The sequence below is a fragment of the Myxine glutinosa genome, chromosome 12, assembly GCF_964187855.1.
Source record: "Myxine glutinosa chromosome 12, kmMyxGlut1.1, whole genome shotgun sequence".
Classification (NCBI taxonomy): Eukaryota; Metazoa; Chordata; class Myxini; order Myxiniformes; family Myxinidae; genus Myxine; species Myxine glutinosa.
The window spans coordinates 207982-232717 of record NC_136272.1 but is presented as its reverse complement, the minus strand read 5'-3'; the positions used below and the strand labels follow the sequence as shown (position 1 = coordinate 232717).

Genomic DNA, 24736 nt, shown 5'->3' with positions numbered 1-24736 from the left:
ATCAATTACATGCTTACTTCAGTATTCATTACATTTACCATCAATTACATGCTTATTTAGTATTCATTACATTTACCATAAATTACATGCTTACTTCAGTATTTATTACATTTACCATAAATTACATGCTCACTTCAGTATTCATTACATTTACCATCAATTACATGCTTACTTCAGTATTCATTATTTTTACCATCAATTACATGCTTACTTCAGTATTCATTACATTTACCATCAATTACATGCTTATTTAGTATTCATTACATTTACCATCAATTACATGCTCACTTCAGTATTCATTACATTTACCATCAATTACATGCTTACTTCAGTATTCATTACATTTACCATAAATTACATGCTCACTTCAGTATTCATTACATTTACCATCAATTACATGCTTACTTCAGTATTCATTACATTTACCATAAATTACATGCTTATTTAGTATTCATTACATTTACCATCAATTACATGCTTATTTATTATTCATAACATTTGCCATAAATTACATGTTTACTTCAATATTCATTATATTTACCATCAATTACATGCTTATTTAGTATTCATAACATTTACCATAAATTACATGTTTACTTCAATATTCATAACATTTACCATCAATTACATGCTTACTTCAGTGTTCATTACATTTACCATCAATACGTTACGCGACGCATTTTTCACGTATACGTGAGTGCGTATCACGCCGCCTTCTCCACGTATAAGTGAGTGCGTATCACGCCGCTTTCTTCACGTATAAGTGAGTGCGTATCACGCCGCTTTCTTCACGTATAAGTGAGTGCGTATCACGCCGCCTTCTCCACGTATAAGTGAGTGCGTATCACGCCGCCTTCTCCACGTATAAGTGAGTGCGTATCACGCCGCCTTCTCCACGTATAAGTGAGTGCGTATCACGCCGCCTTCTCCACGTATAAGTGAGTGCGTATCACGCCGCTTTCTTCACGGATAAGTGAGTGCGTATCACGCCGCCTTCTCCACGTATAAGTGAGTGCGTATCACGCCGCCTTCTTCACGTATACGTGCGTGCGTATCACGCCGCCCTCTTCACGTATAAGTGAGTGCGTATCACGCCGCCTTCTTCACGTTTGCGCGTTTTATGTTTGCGCATGCGTAGCTTCCATCACGGAACGTCATTGCAACTTGTTGTTTTATTCACACGGGTTGTTATTTTGTAAATTTATTGACACGAAACCATTGTGTTTATTCGATGGTTTCAATAAGTTCGATCATGTTTGCACATTATAAAACATTTTTACTGATTGTTTTGGAAATCGCTCGATGGCTCCGAGTATATTTCCGTTGTCCTTAGAGTTCGTGACTTCGTGTTGAGAACGCGGAGGCGCTCGCCATGTGATACTCTGTGGCAACCGCGTGGTGGAAAGGTGTGAGCAATCGAGCAAATCTTCATGGCGGCGCGACGACAAGATCCATTTACCGCAACGACAGAGCCTCCGAGCAGGAGCTTTCGGCAGACGGCCCAGCAGCATGAAGATGCTTTCTCGGATGATTGTTTCACGAAAGAGCAGCTGGAGGAATTGGAAGTACTGATGTCACAAAATGAAGCGGAAGAGCACGACCCAAAGACCGGCTTATTGGCGGTTGGGACACGAGCAAGATCTGCTGGTAAAGAGAGAGAAAGTGTGTGTGTGACTGTGTGTGTGACTGTGTGTGTATGACTGTGTGTGTGTGACTGTGTGTGTATGACTGTGTGTGTATGACTGTGTGTGTATGACTGTGTGTGTATGACTGTGTGTGTATGACTGTGTGTGTATGACTGTGTGTGTATGACTGTGTGTGTATGACTGTGTGTGTATGACTGTGTGTGTATGACTGTGTGTGTATGACTGTGTGTGTATGACTGTGTGTGTGGTGTGACTGTGTGTGTATGACTGTGTGTGTATGACTGTGTGTGTATGACTGTGTGTGTGGCGTGACTGTGTGTGTATGACTGTGTGTGTATGACTGTGTGTGTATGGTGTGACTGTGTGTGTGTGTGTGACTGTGTGTGTGTGTGTGTGTGTGTGAACTGTGTGTGTGTGTGTGAACTGTGTGTGTGTGTGTGAACTGTGTGTGTGTGTGTGAACTGTGTGTGTGTGAACTGTGTGTGAACTGTGTGTGTGTGAACTGTGTGTGAACTGTGTGTGTGTGTGAACTGTGTGTGTGTGTGTGAACTGTGTGTGTGTGTGTGAACTGTGTGTGTGTGTGTGAACTGTGTGTGTGAGAACTGTGTATGTGTATCGTTGGTTGTTATATCCATTTTCGGGTTTCAGGATGTGGAACGGAGTCCTCCTTGGACCCAAAGTATCAACCTCCTCTTCGGTAAGCGATTACGGTTCATGGATCAAGCTGTTAAACTTTTTCAGAGTTTTGTTCCAAGTTATCTTTTCAGGATTGTCTCCGAACCCCGGATTGCCTCCAGTTGTAGTTCATTTGTGGTAATATTCCCGGGGAGGGTTTTTTAATCTCAGTGAGGTTCTTCTTCATCATTCCTGTTGCTCCAATTATCACGGGTACAATTTCGATGCTCTTCAGCTTCAGCAAACGCTCCAACAAATGGCGCTGAAAACACCCAGGCGTGAGCAAGCAGGCAGCCGGCCACTCTGCCATAAAGCCCAGATCGGTGTAGTGTTGCAGTGATGGTTGTCCTTCTGGAAGTTTCTCCCATCTCCACACAGGATCTCTGGAGCTCAGCCAGAGTGACCATCGGGTTCTTGGTCACCTCTTTTACCAAGGCCATTCTCCCCCGATTGCTCAGTTTGGCCGGGCAGCCCCAGCTCTAGGAAGAGTCCTGGTTGATCCAAACTTCTTCCATTTAAGAATTATGGAGGCCATTGTGCTCTTGGGATCCTTCAATGCAGCAGAAATGTTTTTGTAGGCTTTCCCAGATTTGTGCCTCGACACAATCCTGTCTCTGAGCTCTGCAGGCAGGTCCTTCGACCTCATGGCTTGGTTTTTGCTCTGATATGCATTGTGAGCTGTGAGACCTAATATAGACAGGTGTGTGCCTTTCCAAATCATGTCCAATCAATTGAATTTACCACAGGTGGACTCCAATCAAGGTGTAGAAACATCTCAAAGATGATCAAGAGAAATGGGAGGCACCTGAGCTAAATTTCAAGTGTCATAGCAAAGGGTCTGAATACTTGTGTCAATGTGATATTTCAGTTTTTTCTTTTTAATAAATTTGCAAAACTTTCTAAAATCCTGTTTTCTCTTTGTCATTATGGGGTATTGAGTGTAGATTGATGAGGGAAAAAATGAATTTAAACGATTTCAGCATATTGGCTGCAACATAACAAAATGTGAAAAAAGTGAAGGGGTCTGAATACTTTCTGAATGCATTGTAGATCGAGATATAGAGTCGAGATATAGAGTCGAGATATAGAGTCGAGATATAGAGTCGAGATATAGAGTCGAGATATAGAGTCGAGATATAGAGTCGAGATATAGAGTCGAGATATAGAGTCGAGATATAGAGTCGAGATATAGAGTCGAGATATAGAGTCGAGATATAGAGTCGAGATATAGAGTCGAGATATAGAGTCGAGATATAGAGTCGAGATATAGAGTCGAGATATAGAGTCGAGATATAGAGTCGAGATATAGAGTCGAGATATAGAGTCGAGATATAGAGTCGAGATATAGAGTCGAGAGATAGAGTCGAGATATAGAGTCGAGATATAGAGTCGAGAGATAGAGTCGAGAGATAGAGTCGAGAGATAGAGTCGAGAGATAGAGTCGAGAGATAGAGTCGAGAGATAGAGTCGAGAGATAGAGTCGAGAGATAGAGATATAGATATATGGAGAGATCGATTCTTCTTTTTCTCCTGCTTGAACCTTCGCGCTCTGAACCTTCAGTTATATCGGTTGTTGGTTAAAGACGTGGGTTTTTATGGCTGGCTTGTTATAATTGTAAAAACATAGGGAAAAACCACATGGAGCAATCACATACCAGGGAAACTAATTTATTAACCCTGCCTAGTTAACACAAGCTCCACCCCCCCCGTGCGAAGTCACAGAAACAAATCTTAAGCTCACAGTTTTCCTACTGAAATACATCGAGATTAGCTCCCTACTCGCATGCGGTCCATGCTACCCTACAGCGTCTCCACTATGGTATTTCCTCACCTACCCCCACAAACGTAACAATAGTTTTTTGCATCCTGAGAGCGTGTGACTCATACTTTCTGTTTCTGTCTTGCAGAATCTACACTTGTCCGTCTGGCTCAGTTCCACCATCTTTTTACAGCCTTGGCCAAAAATATTGGCACCCTTTCGCTTTTTCAAATAATGGACCATTTCTTGCAGAAAATTATTGAAATAAAAAAATATTTTGGTATCCACATATGTATTTATTTGGTTTGCAGTGGAACAAAACAAAAAAGTTAAAAAAAATTACGAAATCTGAGCTTATTGCACACAGAAATCCTAAAATGGCCCGGACAATATTATTGCCACATTTTAGAAGTTGTTAGAAATAATTAGATTTCAAGCAGGCGATTCCCCTTTACTTTGGAATTGAACTCACCTGTGGTGAGTTGCAGGTGCTTGCAATATAAAAATCACTCATTCAACCTGTTTAAGTGGAGAAAAGGAGTCATTCTGCTGTTTTGTGCCACTAGGTGTACCGCAATGAGCATGGAGAAAAGAAAGAAAACCCGAGAATTATCTGAGGAGGTCAGACACAAGATTGTAGCCAAGCATGGACAATCTCAAGGCTACAAGTCCATCTCCAGAGACCTCGATGTTCCTGTGTCCACTGTACGCAATGTTATCAGGAAGTTTAAGGCCCTTGGCACTGTAGCCAACTTCCATGGACATGGCCGCAAGGGAAAACTTGATCGAAGATTGCAGCAAAGGATTGTTTGAATGGTGGAGAAAGCACCTGGATCAACTGCCAAAAAGATTCAAGCTGTCCTTCAGACCCAAGATACGACGGTTTAAACTCACACCATCCGTCGGCAACTCGATGAAAGGGGGGGGGGGGGGGTTCTATGGTAGGAGACCCAGGAGGACCCCACTTCCGAGAGAGAGACATAAGAAAAAGAAAGCCTGACTGGAATTTGCCAAAACACACCTGAACAAGCCGAAATCCTTCTGGGAGAATGACCTGTGGCCAGATGAGACCAAATTAGAGCTTTTTGGTAAAGCACATCATCTCTATGTTTACAGAAAACAAAATGAAGCTTTCAAAGCAAATTCCCTACAGTCAAACATGGAGGAGGTTCAGTGATGTTTTGGGGTTGCTGTGCTGCCTCTGGCACTGGGTACCTTGAATGTGTGCATGGCATCATGAAATCAGGAGATTACCAAGGCATTTTGGAGCGCAATGTTCAACCCAGTGTCAGAAAGCTGGGTCTCCGTCAAAGGTCATGGGTCTTGCAGCTGGACAATGACCCCCAACACACTTCAAAAAGCACCCAGGAATGGTTCAAGACAAAATGCTGGACTGTTCTGAAGTGGCCAGCAATTAGTCCAGATCTAAATCCCATTGAACATCTGTGGGGAGATCTGAAAACAGCAGTTGGGAGAAGACACCCTTCAAATCTGGGAGAACTGGAGCAGTTTGCACAAGAAGAGTGGGTCAAACTGATTTGTGAACTTCATGGATTTATTTAAATACAGGTTGAGTCCGAGGATATACTTTTTAGCTCCTTTTACAAGATTTGTTTATACCATGTATTTATACTGTTGTACACTGATCCTTTATAATTAATTTAATTAATTTATGGTTGTATTGTCAAATCATCACAGCCAGAAGCCCGAATTGTGAATGATTTACGATATGATATAAAAATCAAGATCATGAAATAAATAAATAAATTACATTGACTAAAATAACATCGACAAATCGATATTATAAAAGGAGCCGTTTCTGTTTGTCTGGTTGCCGTGTTATAACTTGAGAACGGATTAACAGATTTCAATAAATCCAACTACGTTGGTTTCGGGTAACTCCCAGGAATGTTTGTGATACCCCCAAAAAATATTTAATTTTTTTTTTTACGGGAACATGGACGTGCCTGTCAAAACTGCAAATGCCAACACGTGACGTTGGTTAACCCTGCACGGAGAGCAGGATCTCCCACGAATCGTTTTTTTTTCTTTCCCCATAGATTAGACATTGCAGCAAAGATTAATATTTCCGTCAGCGAAGCGACTGGTCTTATATTCTAGTAATTAATTAATTAAAAAGTAATACACCACAAGTACATATGCAGGCATAAATAACATGAAAAATAAGGATAGTTTCGGGTGCACACATTGTTATAAAATACGCACATTGTTATAAAATACCCACATTGTTATAAAATACACACATTGATATAAAATACCCACATTGTTATAGATACCCACATTGTTATAAATACCCACATTGTTATAAATACCCACATTGTTATAAATACCCACATTGTTATATAATACCCACATTGTTATAAAATACCCACATTGTTATAAAATACCCACATTGTTATAAAATACCCACATTTTTATAAAATACCCACATTGTTATAAAATACACACATTGTTATAAAATACACACATTGTTATAAAATACACATTGTTATAAAATACACACATTGTTATAAAATACCCACATTGTTATAAAATACACACCTTGTTATAAAATACCCATATTGTTATAAAATACACACATTGTTATAAAATACACACATTGTTATAAAATACCCACATTGTTATAAAATACACACATTGTTATAAACTACACACATTGTTATAAAATACCCACATTGTTATAAAATACCCAAATTGTTATAAAATACCCACATTGTTATGAAATACCCACATTGTTATAAAATACCCACATTGCTATAAAATACCCACATTGTTATAAAATACCCACATTGTTATAAAATACCCACATTGTTATAAAATACACACATTGTTATAAAATACACACATTGTTATAAAATACACACATTGTTATAAAATACCCACATTGTTATAAAATACACACATTGTTATAAAATACCCACATTGTTATAAAATACCCACATTGTTATAAAATACCCACATTGTTATAAAATACCCACATTGTTATAAAATACCCACATTGTTATAAAATACCCACATTGTTATAAAATACCCACATTGTTATAAAATACCCACATTGTTATAAAATACCCACATTGTTATAAAATACCCACATTGTTATAAAATACCCGAATTGTTATAAAATACCCACATTGTTATAAAATACCCACATTGTTATAAAATACCCACATTGTTATAAAATACCCACATTGTTATAAAATACCCACATTGTTATAAAATACACACAGTTATAAAATAGACACATTGTTATAAAATAGACACATTGTTATAAAATAACCACATTGTTATAAAATACACACATTGTTATAAAATACCCACATTGTTATAAAATACCTACATTGTTATAAAATACCCACATTGTTATAAAATACCTACATTGTTATAAAATACCCACATTGTTATAAAATACCCACATTGTTATAAAATACCTACATTGTTATAAATACACACATTGTTATAAAATACCCACATTGTTATAAAATACCCACATTGTTATAAAATACCCAGATTGTTATAAAATACCCAGATTGTTATAAAATACCCAGATTGTTATAAAATACCCAGATTGTTATAAAATACCCAGATTGTTATAAAATACCCAGATTGTTATAAAATACCCAGATTGTTATAAAATACCCAGATTGTTATAAAATACCCAGATTGTTATAAAATACCCACATTGTTATAAAATACCCACATTGTTATAAAATACCCACATTGTTATAAAATACCCACATTGTTACAAAAATACCCACATTGTTACAAAAATACCCACATTGTTACAAAAATACCCACATTGTTATAAAATACCCACATTGTTATAAAATACCCAGATTGTTATAAAATACCCAGATTGTTATAAAATACCCAGATTGTTATAAAATACCCAGATTGTTATAAAATACCCAGATTGTTATAAAATACCCAGATTGTTATAAAATACCCACATTGTTATAAAATACCCACATTGTTATAAAATACCCACATTGTTATAAAATACCCACATTGTTACAAAAATACCCACATTGTTACAAAAATACCCACATTGTTACAAAAATACCCACATTGTTATAAAATACCCACATTGTTATAAAATACCCACATTGTTATAAAATACCCACATTGTTATAAAATACCCACATTGTTATAAAATACCCACATTGTTATAAAATACCCACATTGTTATAAAATACCCACATTGTTATAAAATACCCACATTGTTATAAAATACCCACATTGTTATAAAATACCCACATTGTTATAAAATACCCACATTGTTATAAACCATGCACATTGTTATAAAATACACACATTGTTATAAAATACACACATTGTTATAAAATACACACATTGTTATAAAATACACACATTGTTATAAAATGCACACATTGTTATAAAATACACACATTGTTATAAAATACCCACATTGTTATAAAATACACACATTGTTATAAAATACACACATTGTTATAAAATACACACATTGTTATAAAATACACACATTGTTATAAAATACACACATTGTTATAAAATACACACATTGTTATAAAATGCACACATTGTTATAAAATACGCACATTGTTATAAAATATGCACATTGTTATAAAATACACACATTGATATTTGGACATGCCAATGACCAAGTGATTTGGTTGTGATTGGTATTTTTCATTTATTGATTTAATCAATTAATCGATTAATTATTTAATTATTCAATTAATGACGAGTAATTTTTAACATGCTGCTGCATGTAATTTTTTAACATAAGTAACATGCAACAGCATGCCCAAGGCGAGTAAATGATGCCCGGCCGTGAAGTCTTAGCTCACATGGTTTAGGAGTTATGACGTTTTGAAACATAAACTTTAAAACCTATCTCCTCCCTCATTTTTGAAGATATTAAGGGTGTACTTCACACATATGTTCCACATGCCTGGAAGCTCAAGTGGTCTTTTGGAATTTGCAACAAGTCACATGGTTTTGTAGCAGTAAATAATTGAATGAAAATCTTTAAAACCGTCTATCTCTTGAACTGCTGCATTGATCGACATGAAACTTTAAAATAATGTCGCTGCCATCAAGGGGAATAAGTGTTAAAAATTTCAACATGATTGGTTTTATGGTCTGGAAGGCAGAAGTCATTATTGTTGGAAGAATAAGAAACGCAACACTTTTTCTTCTCAGGCCATCGAACTGATTATGCCACTGCCATTTTTCGGATTTATTTCCTTTAAAAATCATCTTCACTAAAATAGTTGGTCCGAATTACAGGAAATTTTCACCATAGGAACACCTTGGCCTGTAGAATATTTTATTGGTAATTATGACGTCATATGTCACGTGGTAATGGCGCCATCTTGGAAAGACCAAATAACTTTGCACCTCTATATCTCCAAAAGGGCTGTGTAGAAAAGATTGAGACATGGCTCATTGTAAAGAACTCTCCATACAGAATAACATATGTGTATGATGATGTCATAGGTGCCTCCATTATGACGTCATAATTCGACAAGTACAAAACTTCATCCGATCAGGATGAAATTTCTTGAGTATAATCTCTGGTATAAAAAAAATAATCTCTGGTATAAAAAATAAATAATTATTGAGTATAAAAAAACAATGAGGTCATAGGTCACGTGGTTCAGCCGCCATATTGTTTTAAGGGAAAAGCCTTAAAAATCACTAAAATCCCCTTTTCTCCGAAATGGCGAAACAGATCGAGGCCAAACTTTACATGCATGACCACATACCTGTGACAAACAATACGTTCTGGGATGATGACATAGTAGGTCGCATGGTTTGGGAGCTATGTTTTGAAGCGTGAACCTTTAAAACCTAACTCCCTCGTTTTTTATCATATTGAGTGGAAACTTCACAATTACATTCCACATGTCTGATTGCTAAAATGACCTTTTGGAATTTGCGATAGGTCACATGATTTGGCAGCGATAGATGTTTTTTATTTTTTATTTTTTTTGTATACTGAATCGAGGCTCGTGAAAGAGCTAACATTTATTTCACAAACAAATCAACCAGACAATCAAAATATATAAAAAGAGGGAGCGGAAGACAAGATGGGGAGAGAAGGGGAAGCACACAAACACAACATTTGAGAGCAGGGAGAAGTGTGGGAGGGAGAGGGCTTGGGGGAAGGGGGGGGGGGGGGGGAGAGGTATAAAACACAAGGAGACCAAGGACTTCCAGGACAGAAGTTGGTATTTCAAAAAAGTAGGATTTGGGGTGAAATTAGCGGGGGTAGAAAAGATCAAGGTTTTGGATGGGGGAAGATAAGAGATGGTGGTGAACAGCTGTTTTAAAGACCTGGAGGGTGGAGTGGGATTGAAGAGAGTGAGGGAGTTTGTTCCAGAGGTGGGAAAAAAGAGGAATGAAGGAGTGAAGGTGAGCAGAAAGTCTTGATTTTGGCAGTTTAACCATAAGAGGGTTGCAGGCAGATCTTGTGCGACCTGTCGGAGTATTTAGGGGACAGAGCCCAGAGAGAGCTGGGGGGGGGGGGGGGGGGCAAGGCCAGAGAGGAGTCGGTAGAAGATGGAACGACCACCAACCTAACCTGCCTGCGGTGAGTGAGTGAAAGGCCCTTGGAGTTAGCTTCATCGCGGGAGATTCCAATGATTCTGAACGCTTTGGTTTCAACAGCGTGAAGACGAGCTAGGTGTGAGGCAGGAGCACCAGACCAGAGGGGAGAGCAGTATTCCATAGAGCTGCGGATGAAAGCCTTGGATGTGGTGAGGAGTTCAGGTGTGCCAAGGAAGGACTTCGCACGAAGGAGGATGCCCAGTCGGCGACTGGCTTTGGAGGCCAGATTTGAAATGTAGATTTCCCATGAAAGATCATGGCAGATAGTGAGACTCAAAAGCTTGAGTGACAGAACTTCTTGGAGAGGATTATTCAGAAAGTGGATGGGAGTGTTGTCCAGTCGGTTTTTTCGGAGAGACATCGTAAGAGTGTGAGATTTGTCAGGATTGAAAGACATGTTCCACTTGTTTGCCCAGTCTGTGATTTTGTCCAGGTCTGCAGAGAGTGAGGAGGCTGCAGACTGCCGATCTGAGGGATGAGGAATGGAGCGACAGAGAGTAGAGTCATCAGCAAAGAGATAGAGAGGATTTTCAAGAGAGTCAGAGAGATCATTGATGAAGACCAGAAAAATCACAGGGCCCAGAACACTGCCTTGGGGAACGCCAGCCTGAACAGGAAGAGGAGATGAGAGAAACCCATTCAAGGCCACACGTTGATTATGACTAGAGAGGAAGTCCGCCAGCCATGCGTGGAGATTTCCATGGACACCAGAGGAGGAGAGTTTGGTGAGCAGAGCGGGGTGCCAGACCATATCGAAGGCATGTGAAATGTCAAGGGAGACAGCTCTAATTTCCTGTTTGGCGTTGAGGACCTCCATCCATTATTGAGAAAGCAGAAGCAGCATGTCCAGAGTAGAGTGACCAGGTCTGAAACCAAATTGATGGTCAGAGATCAAGCCATTGGAGAAGAGGAAAGATTTCATATCTGAAGCAATGATGGATTCCATGACTTTGCTGATAATTGGGAGAAGGCTGATTGGTCTGTAGTTGCTAGGATCTGTTTTTGCACCTTTTTTGTGCAAAGCGGTGATGTTGGCTGATTTCCAAGCAGATGGCAGATGACCTTGAGCAAAAGAGAGGGTGAAGAGAACAGAGAGAGGGAGTGAAAGAGTGCAAGATCATGATTTTAGGACCCGTGGGCTGATGCCGTCAGGACCAGTTGCAGAATCAGAGTCGAAGGTTGACAGAAACTTTTCCACCTTGTCAGGAGGAAAGGACACAGAGTCCAGGAGCAGCTGGGTACGACTGGGTACGGTGGGTACAGAGAGGGATGGGTTTGGGACACAAGATTTAGAGGCAAACACAGAGTTGAGGCATTCAGCTTTTTCACGTGTGGAGTCAGCCGTGTAGCCGTTTGAGGTGAGGGAGGGGATGGAGGGGGAACAAACACCAGAAACAGATTTGACCAGATGCCACCCGGATTTGGAAGAGAGAGAGACGGATAAGAGAGTTCGGTCTTGAGAACGGAGAGATATTGTTTCCTGGCTCTCCTGAGGGTGGACACACACTTGTTTCGGGCTTTGTGAAAGGAAATGAGATTTCCTTCCGTTGGATTTGCTTTCCAGGAGACAAAAGCAAGTTGTTTCTGGGCAACAGCCTCACCACAAGATTCCGTGTACCATGGATATTAATTCAATGGAGATTTAAAAAACCTTTTATGTATTGAACCGCTTCATTGATCGACGTGAAACTTTGAAGGAATGTCGGAGGGGTCAAGTGAAATAAGTGTGTAAAATTTCAGCATGATTGGTTTCACGGTCTGCAAGGTAGCAAGTGTTATTATGTGAAAAAGAAGAAGTTGTACATTTTATTCTCTCCAGCTATGTGCCGTTTCAGTGTAGCTTTAATTATGATGAAAGTGGGGTTGTAGAAAGCAACGTTGTATCCAAGTGGGGTTGTATCAAAGCGGGGTTGTGTCAAAGCATGTCCAATGAAAGCGGGGTTGCAGGAAAGCGGGAAGGCGGAGGAAAACGGTCGTCACTGCCAGCAGTTTTGAAGTGGCAGTTCTAGTTATTATTATTTTTTGTATACTCAGTCGAGGCTCGTGTAAGAGCTAATACAAAGAACATATTGTCGTGTTCCCAGGGTGAACACCCCTGGGGACAGAAAGCCAATCGAGCTTAATAGTCCAAGGCATTCAATCCAATGGCGGTGTGAATACACGCGGGGGATGAGGGCGGGAAGCTCTTACCTGTACAGATCCCACCGGATGTCTTAGACCCTGGTAATCACGGAATTGTAATGCAAAAATACCAGCTTTATTGAAAGAAATGCCGATAAAAGAATGCATGCTAAACTAAAATTCCTAACCGAGGGACCCTCTATACAGACTCGTATACAATACATGGGGAAAAATAACTGGAAAATAATGCGTGCTTGTTTTTGTACTCTGCTTTGAGCAGCTTTTGAACTCCGTCGGGAATCGTCACAGCCCCGCGTTTTTGCACGGGAAAACATGCATTTGCGCGCAGTTCATGCGCGGGAACCAGGCCTTAGCGCGCCGTTCGTTCACTCCAGTCGCGCTCATCCTCGTCGTCCGCTTCACACAGCACCGACATCTCTCAGCGCACCCAGACGATGCACAGCCAGCATCGATGAGCCAAGGAAAGGACAATGCGGTTGCTTGAACCGATGAAAGCCAGGGACCACGAAGACAAAATGCGTGACCGTCGCCTTACACGAACACCAGGAAGTGAGAAGGATATACAGTGCATTCAGAAAGTATTCAGACCCCTTCACATTTTCACATTTTGTTATGTTGCAGCCTTATGCTGAAATCGTTTAAATTCATTTTTTCCGTCATCAATCTACACTCAATACCCCATAATGACAAAGAGAAAATAGGATTTTAGAAAGTTTTGCAAATTTATTAAAAAGAAAAACTGAAATATTACATTGACACAAGTATTCATACCCTTTCCTATGACACTTGAAATTTAGCTCAGGTGCCTCCCAATTCTCTTGATCATCTTTGAGATGTTTCTACACCTTGATTGGAGTCCATCTGTGGTAAATTCAATTGATTGGACATGATTAGGAAAGGCACACACCTGTCTATATAAGGTCTCACAGCTGACAATGCATATCAGAGCAAAAACCAAGCCATGAGGTCGAAGGACCTGCCTGCAGAGCTCAGAGACAGGATTGTGTCGAGGCACAGATCTGGGGAAGCCTACAAAAAAATGTCTGCTGCATTGAAGGTTCCCAAGAGCACAGTGGCCTCCATAATTCTTAAATGGAAGAAGTTTGGATCAACCAGGACTCTTCCTAGATCTGGCCACCCCGGCCAAACTGAGCAATCGGGGGAGAAGGGCCTTGGTAAGAGGGGTGACCAAGAACCCGATGGTCACTGGCTGAGCTCCAGAGATCCTGTGTGGAGATGGGAGCAACTTTCAGAAGGACAACCATCACTGCAACACTCCACCGATCTGGGCTTTATGGCAAAGTGGCCAGACGGAAGCCTACAGTTCAATATTGGTTTCATCAGACCACAGAATCTTGTTTCTCACAGTCTGAGAGTACTTTAGGTGCTTTTTTGCAAACTCCAAGCGGGCTTTCATGTGTCTTTCACTGAGGAGAGGCTTCCGTCTGGCCACTCTGCCACAAAGCCCAGATCGATGGAGTGTTGCAGTGATGGTTGTCCTTCTGGAAGTTTCTCCCATCTCCACACAGGATCTCTGGAGCTCAGCCAGAGTGACCATCGGGTTCTTGGTCACCTCTCTTACCAAGGCCCTTCTCCCCTGATTGCTCAGTTTGGCCGGGCGACCAGATCTAGGAAGAGTCCTGGTTGTTCCAAACTTCTTCCATTTAAGAATTATGGAGGCCACTGTGCTCTTGGGAACTTTAAATGCAGCAGAATTTTTTTTGTAGGCTTCCCCAGATCTGTGCCTCGACACAATCCTGTCTCTGAGCTCTGCCGGCAGTTCCTTCGACCTCATGGCTTGGTTTTTGCTCTGATATGCATTGTCAGCTGTGAGACCTTGAATAGACAGGTGTGTGCCTTTCCAAATCATGTCCAATCAATTGAATTTACCACAGGTGGGCTCCAATCAAGGTGTAGAAACATCTCAAAGATGATCAAGAGAAATGGGAGGCACCTGAGCCAGATTTCAAGTGTCATCGCAAAGGGTCTGAATACTTATGTCAATGTGATATTTCAGTTTTTTCTTTTTAATAAATTTGTAAAACTTTTTAAAATCCTGTTTTCTCTTTGTCATTATGGGGTGTTGAGTGTAGATTGATGAGGGAAAAAATGAATTTCAACGATTTCAGCATAAGGCTGCAACATAACAAAATGTGAAAAAAGTGAAGGGGTCTGAATACTTTCTGAATGCACTGTGCAACTGCTCGTAATGGAGGCCAGCCCAGAGAGAGGGAAAATGTCGGGACCCATGTCTTTTGTACCCAGGGCTCTTACGTCATCCGACGACGTCGTGCCATGCTCCGATCAGCGAGTCCCATCTCATCGCTCTATCGTACCGGACCAATTCCAGCTCTTCAGGGCGTGGCCTCACAGACCTGCCTGCTTGATGTTGCGATGTGGCGGCTGGCGGCACCAGCGGTATTGTTCAATGTCCTGTTCCAGTTGTTTTTTTTCATTTAATGTTATAATTCATGCCGATTGCTTGGCTTGGCTGTGTGTGTGTCGTGTTATATGGAACATAGGAGAAATCACAGAGGCAATTTACATACTGAGGATTTTCCATTAATCCCTAACTAATTAGCATAACCCCACCCCTTGTCATTGGGACAAAGATACACTTGCGCGACATCCGGTCTAACGGATTCCCTACTTATGTACATGGGGGTTCTTCTTCATCACGCAATTCGGAGCACATTATGCTATACAATTCTACCTGGACTAAGGTATTACATTGCCTACCCCCCATAAACGTTCGATAAACCCCATAAACAATATAAATAACCCCCATAAACAATATACAGTCACGTGAGAAAGTAAGTACACCCCATGTAAAGTTTTGACGTTTTCAACATATTTCAACATACAGCTATTTGATCTTCATTTCAACAATATTGACAGATAAAGGTGATATAATATAACAAATATCATGAAACATTTACATTTTGTCGTCCATTGTATAATTTAAATAAACATAAATGCAAATTTCGCATGTGGAAAAAGTAAGTACACCCTTGGCTCGAATAGGTGGTGTTGCCCCCTTTGGCAGAAACCACCTCAAGTAGGCGTTTCTTATAACTGTCTACCAGTCTCTGACATCGACTGGGATGAATATTTGCCCACTCCTCCATGCAGAATTCTTTCAGCTGTGCGATGTTTGAGGGGTTTCTTTCATGCACAGCTCGTTTCAAATCCCCCCACAAAATCTCGATGGGATTTAGATCCAGGCTTTGACTTGGCCATTCCAGAACCCTCCATTTCTTTCTTTTCAGCCATTCCTTGGTGGATTTACTGGTATGTTTAGGGTCATTGTCATGTTGCAAGGTCCACCTTCGGTTGAGCTTCAACTCTCCGACAGATGGCCTCACATTATCCTCAAGCACCCTCTGGTACAATGAAGAATTCATAGTGTGGATTCTATGATGGTGAGCTGCCCAGGCCCTGATGCAGCAAAGCTGCCCCAAACCATAATATTTCCACCACCATGCTTTACAGTTGGTATTAGGTTCGTGTGGTCAAATGCTGTCTTTGGTTTTTGCCAAACATGTCTTCTGGTACTGTGGCCAAATAGCTCTACCTTTGACTCACCTGTCCAGAGCACATTGTTCCAGAAGTGCTGGTCTTTGCCTAGGTGTTCATTGGCAAACTTTAGTCTTGCCCTGATGTTCTTTCTGGACAGCAAAGGTTTCCTCCTGGCACACCTCCCATGTAGATCAAATTTGTGCAGCCTCTTTCTAATGGTAGACGCGTGCACTTTGACATCAACAGTGGCAAGAGCGACCTGTAGGTCCCGTGATGACATACTGGGGTTCTTCGAGACTTCTTTCAGCATCTTGCGGTCTGCTCTCGGGCTGAACTTGCTGGGGCGGCCTGGCCTGAACAAGTTGGCAGTTGTTTGGAAACTTCTCCACTTGTACAGTCATGTGAAAAAGCAAGTACACCCCATGTAAAGTTTTGACTTTTTCAACATATATCAACATACAGCTATTTGATCTTCATTTCAACAATGTTGATAGATAAAGGTGATATAATATAACAAATATCATGAAACATTTACATTTTGTAGTCCATTGTATAATTTAAATAAACATAAATGGAAATTTCGCACGTGGAAAAAGTAAGTACACCCCATGAAATGTTTAAAAAAATCTTTTTAACATATCTGGACATATCAATATTGTCCACCGCACCTTTCCTATGCCATCTCCAGGCATTGCAAATCGTCATTGCTGGGCACCGAAGGGGGCTCGGCAGTGACGCACGCTGAAAGGAAGTACTCAGTTTTCACTCTCGTTGTTGTACACCGCTTCTTTCCTATGCCATCTCCAGGCATTGCAAATCGTCATTGCCGGGCACCAAAGGGGGCTCGGCAGTGACGCACGCTGAAAGAGTACTCAGTTTTCACTCTGGTTTCTTGTTGTACACCGCTCCTTTCCTATGCCATCTCCAGGCATTGCAAATCGTCATTGCCGGGCACCAAAGGGGGCTCGGCAGTGACGCACGCTGAAAGAGAGTACTCAGTTTTCACTCTGGTTTCTTTCTTGTTTTCTTGTTGTACACCGCTCCTTTCCTATGCCACCTCCAGGCATTGCAAATCGTCATTGCCGGGCACCGAAGGGGGCTCGGCAGTGACGCACGCTGAAAGAGAGTACTCAGTTTTCACTCTGGTTTCTTGTTTGTTGTACACCGCTCCTTTCCTATGCCACCTCCAGGCATTGCAAATCGTCATTGCCGGGCACCGAAGGGGGCTCGGCAGTGACGCACGCTGAAAGAGAGTACTCAGTTTTCACTCTGGTTTCTTGTTGTACACCGCTCCTTTCCTATGCCATCTCCAGGCATTGCAAATCGTCATTGCCGGGCACCAAAGGGGGCTCGGCAGTGACGCACGCTGAAAGAGAGTACTCAGTTTTCACTCTGGTTTCTTGTTTGTTTTCTTGTTTGTTTGTTTGTTTGTCCGGGCGATATCTCAGCCATCCTTTGAGCTAGGAAGCTGAAATTTCGGCACAGTAGTGAGCAAGTCCTTTCTCAAAAACGGTATTTTTTGTTTTTTGAATAATCAATTAATTGAGGAGTTATTTAATTATTAGCGATTAATTAAGTATTTATTTAATTAATCAAATTTCCTTTCTCTTCTGACCATTAACTCAGGCACCTTTTGAGTTAGGAAGCTGATATTTGGACATGCTAATGACCAGGCGATTTGCCTGCAAAGGCTATTTTTGATTTATTAATTGATCAATTAATCGATTAATTATTTAATTATTCGATTAATGACAATTTATTTTTTTTAAATTTACAGATTCTGATGAAATGCTGGTGGTTTCTGTGTTCTCTGACCGAATTGATTAATAATTTAATTTGAAAAAGATTATTATTTATTTATTTTCATTATTAATCATTTATTTATTTTCTTTCTCATTTGGCCAATATCTCAGGCACCTTTTGAGCTCGGAAGCTAATATTTGGACATGAGTGACCAAGTGATGTGGCTATCAAGGATATTTTTGATTTATTGATCAATCAATTAATCGATTAATTATTTAATTATTCGATTAATTACTAAATTTTTATTTTATTTTTCAGTTACAGATTCTGATGAAATGGTGGTGGTTTCTGTGTTCTGTGACCGAATTGATTAATAATTTAATTTTTTAATGATTATTATTTTTTTATTTTCATTATTAATCATTTATTTTTGATTATTATTTGATTTTTGATTATTTGATTATTATATTTGGAGGTAGGACTTCCGGTCCCTCGGGCGACGAGGCTTGCTTCGATCTCTCCACGGCATCAAAGTTTGAGTGTTTTCCCATTCGTGTCTTTGTCGGGTTTCCGCTGGTTGTTTTGTTGTGTGTGTGTTGTTGTGTGTTTCTGTTTAGTTTTGGTTTTGTGGTTGTTGCGGATTTGTGTGTGATTGGTCGTTTTTTATTCGCGCCTCGTGCGCGGCCTGGTCTTTCCGGGCTCCTTTACCCCCGTCGGTGTTTTGTGAGTGTAAGTTCTTTCCTTCATCGTATTTGCTTGTTTCTTTGATTTTCTTTTCTCCCCCCTGCCTCTCGTGGGCATCTTACCCTTTGTCCGGCGTTTTTAAAAACAGGACAAACGGATAGACAAATAATTCTATATTGATTCTTTCTCTCCTCCCGGGCACGTGCTTGTTCGCTCTCCTCCTCGTCTCGACTTGTGCCCCGCCCACTGTATCTCGTTTTTCTTCCGCCTCTGCTCCTTCTTTCTCAAATCCACGTTCTCGCTTGGAGACTTTTCCCAGATTGTTTTTCATGGTTTTCATGGTTCTGTTTGGATATTGTTGGAATATGTTTAAACCGCAGCCGTGATGCTGACGCCCCCCCCCCCCCCCCCAGAATTTCCATGTTTTAAACATTTCCCAGTGTGTACCCTGGTTAGAACAGGTACACCGTATCCCTGCGTGTCGTAAGAGACGACTAAGAGGGTTGGCGTCAGGAAGGGCATCCGGCCATAAAAACATTGCCTCAAAAAGAGAACCATGGCAATTACAAGTACATATGGGCAGGGTACAGCCCGAAGTGGAGATCGGTTTCTGAGGTTTGGGGACATGGAATGTCGGGACAATGACAGGGAGATCAGGAGAAGTGGTGGAAGCATTGGTCAGAAGAAGAGTGGACATATGTTGTGTGCAGGAGACGAGATGGAAGGGAAGTGGTGTGGGAATGGTGAAGGGTAGGGAGGGACAGAAATACAAGTTTGTGTGGCAAGGGTGCCTGGAGGGCGTGAATGGTGTTGGTGTCCTGTTTTCTGAGGAGTTTGTAGACAGTGTGGTGAGTGTGACTAGATTGAGTGATAGGTTGATGATGGTGAAAATGATGATTGGAAAGCTCTTGGTGAACGTCATCTCGGGATATGCTCCGCAGGTTGGTCGAAGCGATGACGAGAAGGACAAGTTCTGGTGTGCGATAGAGAAGCTGATGGAAAACGTGAAAGATGAGGAAGTTGTTGTGGTGGGAGGAGACCTAAATGGACATGTGGGAAGGAGTATGGATGGTTTTGAGGGAGTTCATGGGGGTTACGGATATGGTGTGAGAAATGGAGAAGGTGAAAGGATTTTGGAGTTTGCTGATGGAGCTGATTTGTTGATTTGTAATACTCAGTTCCAGAAAGAGGATAATAAGCTTGTTACATACATGTCAGGTGGGTCGACAACAACCGTTGACTACCTGATGGTGCGTAGGCGAGATAGGGGGCACCTCCGGGACACAAATGTGATCCCGGGGGAGGAGGCTGTTTCACAGAACCACTTGGTTGTCTGCGACATAAGGGTGAAAGGTGCGAAGAGAGCTCGGCGGGTGAAGTACCAACCGAGAATGAAGGTGTGGAGGTTGAAAGAGGTGACAGTAAGGGAGGCATTAAAAGAGAGGCTGAGTAGGGTAGAGGATGATGTGGTTGAGCTTGAAAGTGGTTGGATGTCAATGAAAGCTAGTCTGTTGGGAGCCGTTGGTGAGGTATGTGGATGGACAAAAGGACCACCGGGGCACTCGGAAACATGGTGGTGGGATGATGAAGTTGGAAAGAGGATTGATGAGAAGAGGAAGAAGTTCAAGGAGTGGCAGAAGGCAAAGGGTACGGGAGCAGAAACAGCAGAGCATGAAAGTTATAAGGCAGCCAGGAAGGCTGCAAAGAAAGAGGTAGCAAAGGCGCAGGAGTCATGTAGGAAAATGTTCGGAGAACGCTTGGATTCGGAAGCGTGTCAGAAAGCAGTATTCAGGATTGCAAAGCAGATAGCGAAAGAGAGGTGTGATGTGATGGGGGTGAGTTGCTTGACGGATGAAGTGGGACAAATCGTTGTCGACCCAGATGGAATTAAAGGAAGATGGAAAATATATATGGAAATGCTGTTGAATACAGAGAATGAATGGGATGGCAACATAGAGAGTAACCCAGTTTTAGGACCGGCAGAGAAGATAACTGAGAAGGAAGTTGAGGAAGCGATAAAAGCCGGTTTCACTTCCGTTTCTGGTCTTGCTGGCGTGGGTTCGTTTTTTCGCAGCTCTACACGCTCTCCATCGAAATCGAAGTTAAGTAATTGTTCCCATTTGTATTTTCGTTGTAACTGTATTTCTTTTATGGTGTATGTACGTATATTGTCCCGACAAAGATTTTCGGTGCAAATCTTTCATACCTGTATTGAAAATCGTGTTAATTCGTGTCGTCTTGAGGCCTTGTACAGTGTACACTGTACAACCTTGAGGCTTTGTTTTTCTCTCAGCGCCTGTCGTTTGTGATCCAATAACTTTCGTTCTCTGTTTTCGCAGTCTTTTCACCCCAAAGCCTACTTCCTTATGTAAATCTCAACTCAAAAAAACAAAAAAAAAAGACATTACCTTCTCTGTGCTCATTCGTTTATTCATTCTTATTCGTTCGTTCGTTCTTCGACCACGTGTTTCTCCCCCATTTCCCCAGATAGATTGTCAAATTTCAACTCGTTATTTTATCGTCCATGCGATATTGTTTGATTTTAGTTAGTTTTGGTTTGAATTTCCTGTAACTCGTAATTAATTAATCGTGTTCTGCTCCTCGTGTGTGGCCTTGTAGTTGTACCCCCGTCGGTGTTTTGTTAACTTAAGCGTGTTTTGCTTGGCTCTTGGTTTTTTCCCTTCTACCCCGAACATAATACTGTCTAACGTTCTAAATCCCCACCCCCCCCGCCAAAAAAAAACAAAAAAAACAAAAACATTTATTTTCTTTTCTCCACGTGTACTGTTGTCTCATCCTGTATTTTCTGTCCAGGTGTGCTGTTCGCCCCACCCCCATTATCTCCTTGCCATCCACCGTTTGCCCTGTTCACGTGACTCGTGGTGGTCCCTCTCGGCTCTCCCCCCGTTGGTATTTTTGTGCATATAAGATTGTTCATAGTTCTGTTTAAATATTATTTAAATATGTTTAACCTTTCCCCTTCTGTGTTTTATTCAGTGGTATATTACAACACGCTGTTTTTCTTCCTATTTAAAAGGCTTTTCTCAATTTCCTCTCCAACTCATTCCACTTCAAAAAAAAGAAATTCAATATCTTATACGTCTCCCTCACTACATGGTCTAAATTCACATTCATTCCATCCCTCCTCCATCGTTCTGAATCGGATTGCTAACTTGAAAATCACAACAAACCCAATTTGTTATCAATGTTCGTCTTTCATTAATCATCCACTTTCTAAACTCCCCTCTTGCCCCTCCCATCCAAATCCCCCCCCTTGCACCTACACTCCGAAACTTCCCCCTTGCCCCTCCACTCTTAAACTCCCCCCTTGCCCTTCCCCTCCTAAACTCCCCCTTTGCCCCTCCCCTCCTAATCCCCCCCCTTGCCCCTCCACTCCTGATCTCCCCCCTTGCCCCTTCCCTCCAAAACTCCCCCCTTGCCCCTCCCCTCCTAAACTCCCCCCCAATCCCTCCCATTCAATTCTCCCCCCATACCATTCCTCTCCAATTCTCTCTCCTCCCCCCTCCTCCTCCAAGCTGCCTCCTCCCCACTTCGTCTCCCTTCAATCTCATACCTCCACCCCCCCAAACCTTATACTTTCCTCTGCCCCCCCTCAAACAACCCCTCACTGTGCCGCATCCCTTCACCATCAAACCTTTCATCCTCCTCATCCTTCCCTTTCTTGGAACTCTTCTGCAACATCTGAAACACTATCAACTGCTCTCCCTACCTCCCCCTCTCATCCTTCATCTTACCCTACTCCTCCCCTCCCCTGTCCTGTACCCGATGCTCCCCCTCTCTCTTCATTAACGGTATGGACCTCAAACATCCGGGGCCTTCGCTCAAACCTGACTGATCTCTCCATACAGGTTGCTTCTGACAATCCAGACTTGATCTGCTTAACAGAGACTTTCCTCCTTCAAGATGTCTCTGATTCCTTAATATCTCTTCCTGGTTACTCCCTCCTCCGGTATGATAGACCTGAGCCTCGGCCTGGTGGTGGGGTGGCTATCTTTGTCAAAAACTCTCTTCCTCACTCTCCTTGCACTGCTCTCTTTCCTCCTCACCCGCAGGAGTACCTCTGGTTACGGCTTCCTCTCCGCTCCCACCTTTTGTTCATATGTGTTCTGTACCGTCCCCCAAACAGTGATGACTCCATCTACATTTCAATGTCTGACAACATGGACCAACTTCTATCCACTCATCCCAACTCTCTCTGCCTCATATGTGGTGACTTCAACTGTCATCATGCCACCTGGTTGGGTGTGGGTTCCTCTCTCACCAGTCATGGCACCTCAGCAAAGGACTTCTGTGACTCACTGGGATTGACACAATCTGTCAATTTCCCGACCCGGATCTCAGCCAATGGAGTATCTTCTCTTCTAGACTTGGTTATGACAAACTTCCCTGCTAATGTCTGCTGCTCTTCTTCTGCTCCAATCGGTTCTTCTGATCATGTGCTTGTCAAAGTGGACATCTCTCTGGCCATTCTCAGAGAGCCTCCTCAGCGTCGACGAGTCTGGCATTTCACTCAGGCCGACTGGGACGGTCTTCAAGCAGCCATCAATCGTCTGGATTGGTCTCCCATCTCCACTGCCTCTGACATCAATTCTTCCTGGGAATTCTTCCAAAGCAAACTGATCTCTCTCATGCACAGATTTATCCCATCTCGCCTTCAATTGTCTTACCCTTCCTCCCGTCCATGGTACACTGAATCTTGTGGTGAGGCAGTTGCCCTGAAACAACTTGCCTTTGCCTCTTGGAAGGCTAATCCAACTGAAGGAAATCTCAGTTCCTTCCACCAAGCTCGGAACAAGTGTGTGTCTACCCTCAGGAGTGCCAGGAAGCACTATCTCTCCTCACTCAAGAATGAACTCTCAAACCTGTCTCCTTCCTCCAAATCCTGGTGGCGTCTGGTCAAATCCGTTTCTGGTGTTTGTTCCCCCTCCATCCCCTCCCTTACCTCAAATGGCCACACAGTTGACATCGCACGTGACAAAGCCGAATGCCTCAACTCTGTGTTCGCCTCGAAATCCTTAGTCCCAAACCCATCTCTCTCTGTTCCCACCTTTCCCAGTCGAACCCAACTGCTCCTGGACTCTGTGTCCTTCTCTCCTGACAAGGTGGAGGAGTTTTTGTCAAACCTCGACTCTGATTCTGCAACTGGACCAGACGGCATCAGCCCACGGGTCCTAAAATCCTGCTCTGCCGCTCTATCTCACCCTCTCTCTGTTCTTTTCACCCTATCTTTTGCTCAAGGTAATCTGCCAGCATCCTGGAAATCAGCTAACATTACCGCTTTACACAAAAAAGGTGCAAAAACAGATCCTTGCAACTACAGACCAATCAGCCTGCTCCCAATTATCAGCAAAGTCATGGAATCCATCATTGCTTCGGATATGAAATCTTTCCTCTTCTCCAATGGCTTGATCTCTGATCATCAATTTGGTTTCAGACCAGGTCACTCTACTCTGGACATGCTGCTTCTGCTGTCTCAACAATGGATGGAGGTCCTCAATGCCAAACAGGAAATCAGAGCTGTCTCCCTTGACATATCACGGGCCTTTGATACGGTCTGGCACCCAGCTCTGCTCACCAAACTCTCCTCCTATGGTATCCGTGGAAATCTCCATGCATGGCTTGCGGACTTCCTCTCTGGTCGTAGTCAACGTGTGGCCCTGAATGGATTTCTCTCATCTCCCCTTCCTGTTCAGGCTGGAGTTCCCCAAGGAAGTGTGCTGGGCCCTGTGCTTTTTCTGGTCTTTATCAATGATCTCTCCGACTCTCTGGAAAATCCTCTCTATCTCTTTGCTGATGACTCCACTCTCTGCCGCTCCATTCCTCCTCCCTCAGATCGGCAGTCTGCAGCCTCCTCACTCTCTGAAGACCTGGACAAAATCACAGACTGGTCAAACAAGTGGAACATGTCTTTCAATCCTGACAAATCTCACTC

The 24736-nt window shown here is 42.2% G+C and overlaps 1 protein-coding gene across 6 annotated transcripts in view; it reads left to right on the top strand.

The window, feature by feature from the left end:
- The first annotated feature begins 684 nt into the window (after positions 1-684).
- ATRIP (ATR interacting protein) overlaps positions 685-24736 on the top strand; it is a 196376-nt gene continuing 172324 nt past the window's right edge. Inside the window, exons 1-3 of one of the 6 annotated variants that reach the window (XM_068133376.2) lie at positions 685-1195; positions 1334-1647; positions 2295-2343. In XM_068133376.2, coding sequence (XP_067989477.2) covers positions 1582-1647; positions 2295-2343 — 115 coding nt within the window. In that variant the 5' untranslated portion in view covers positions 685-1195; positions 1334-1581. Of the gene's footprint in view, positions 1648-2294; positions 2344-15102; positions 15256-24736 lie in introns of all 6 variants that reach the window. The other 5 variants (XM_078766391.1, XM_078766390.1, XM_068133379.2 and 2 more) reach the window with 5 other exon arrangements.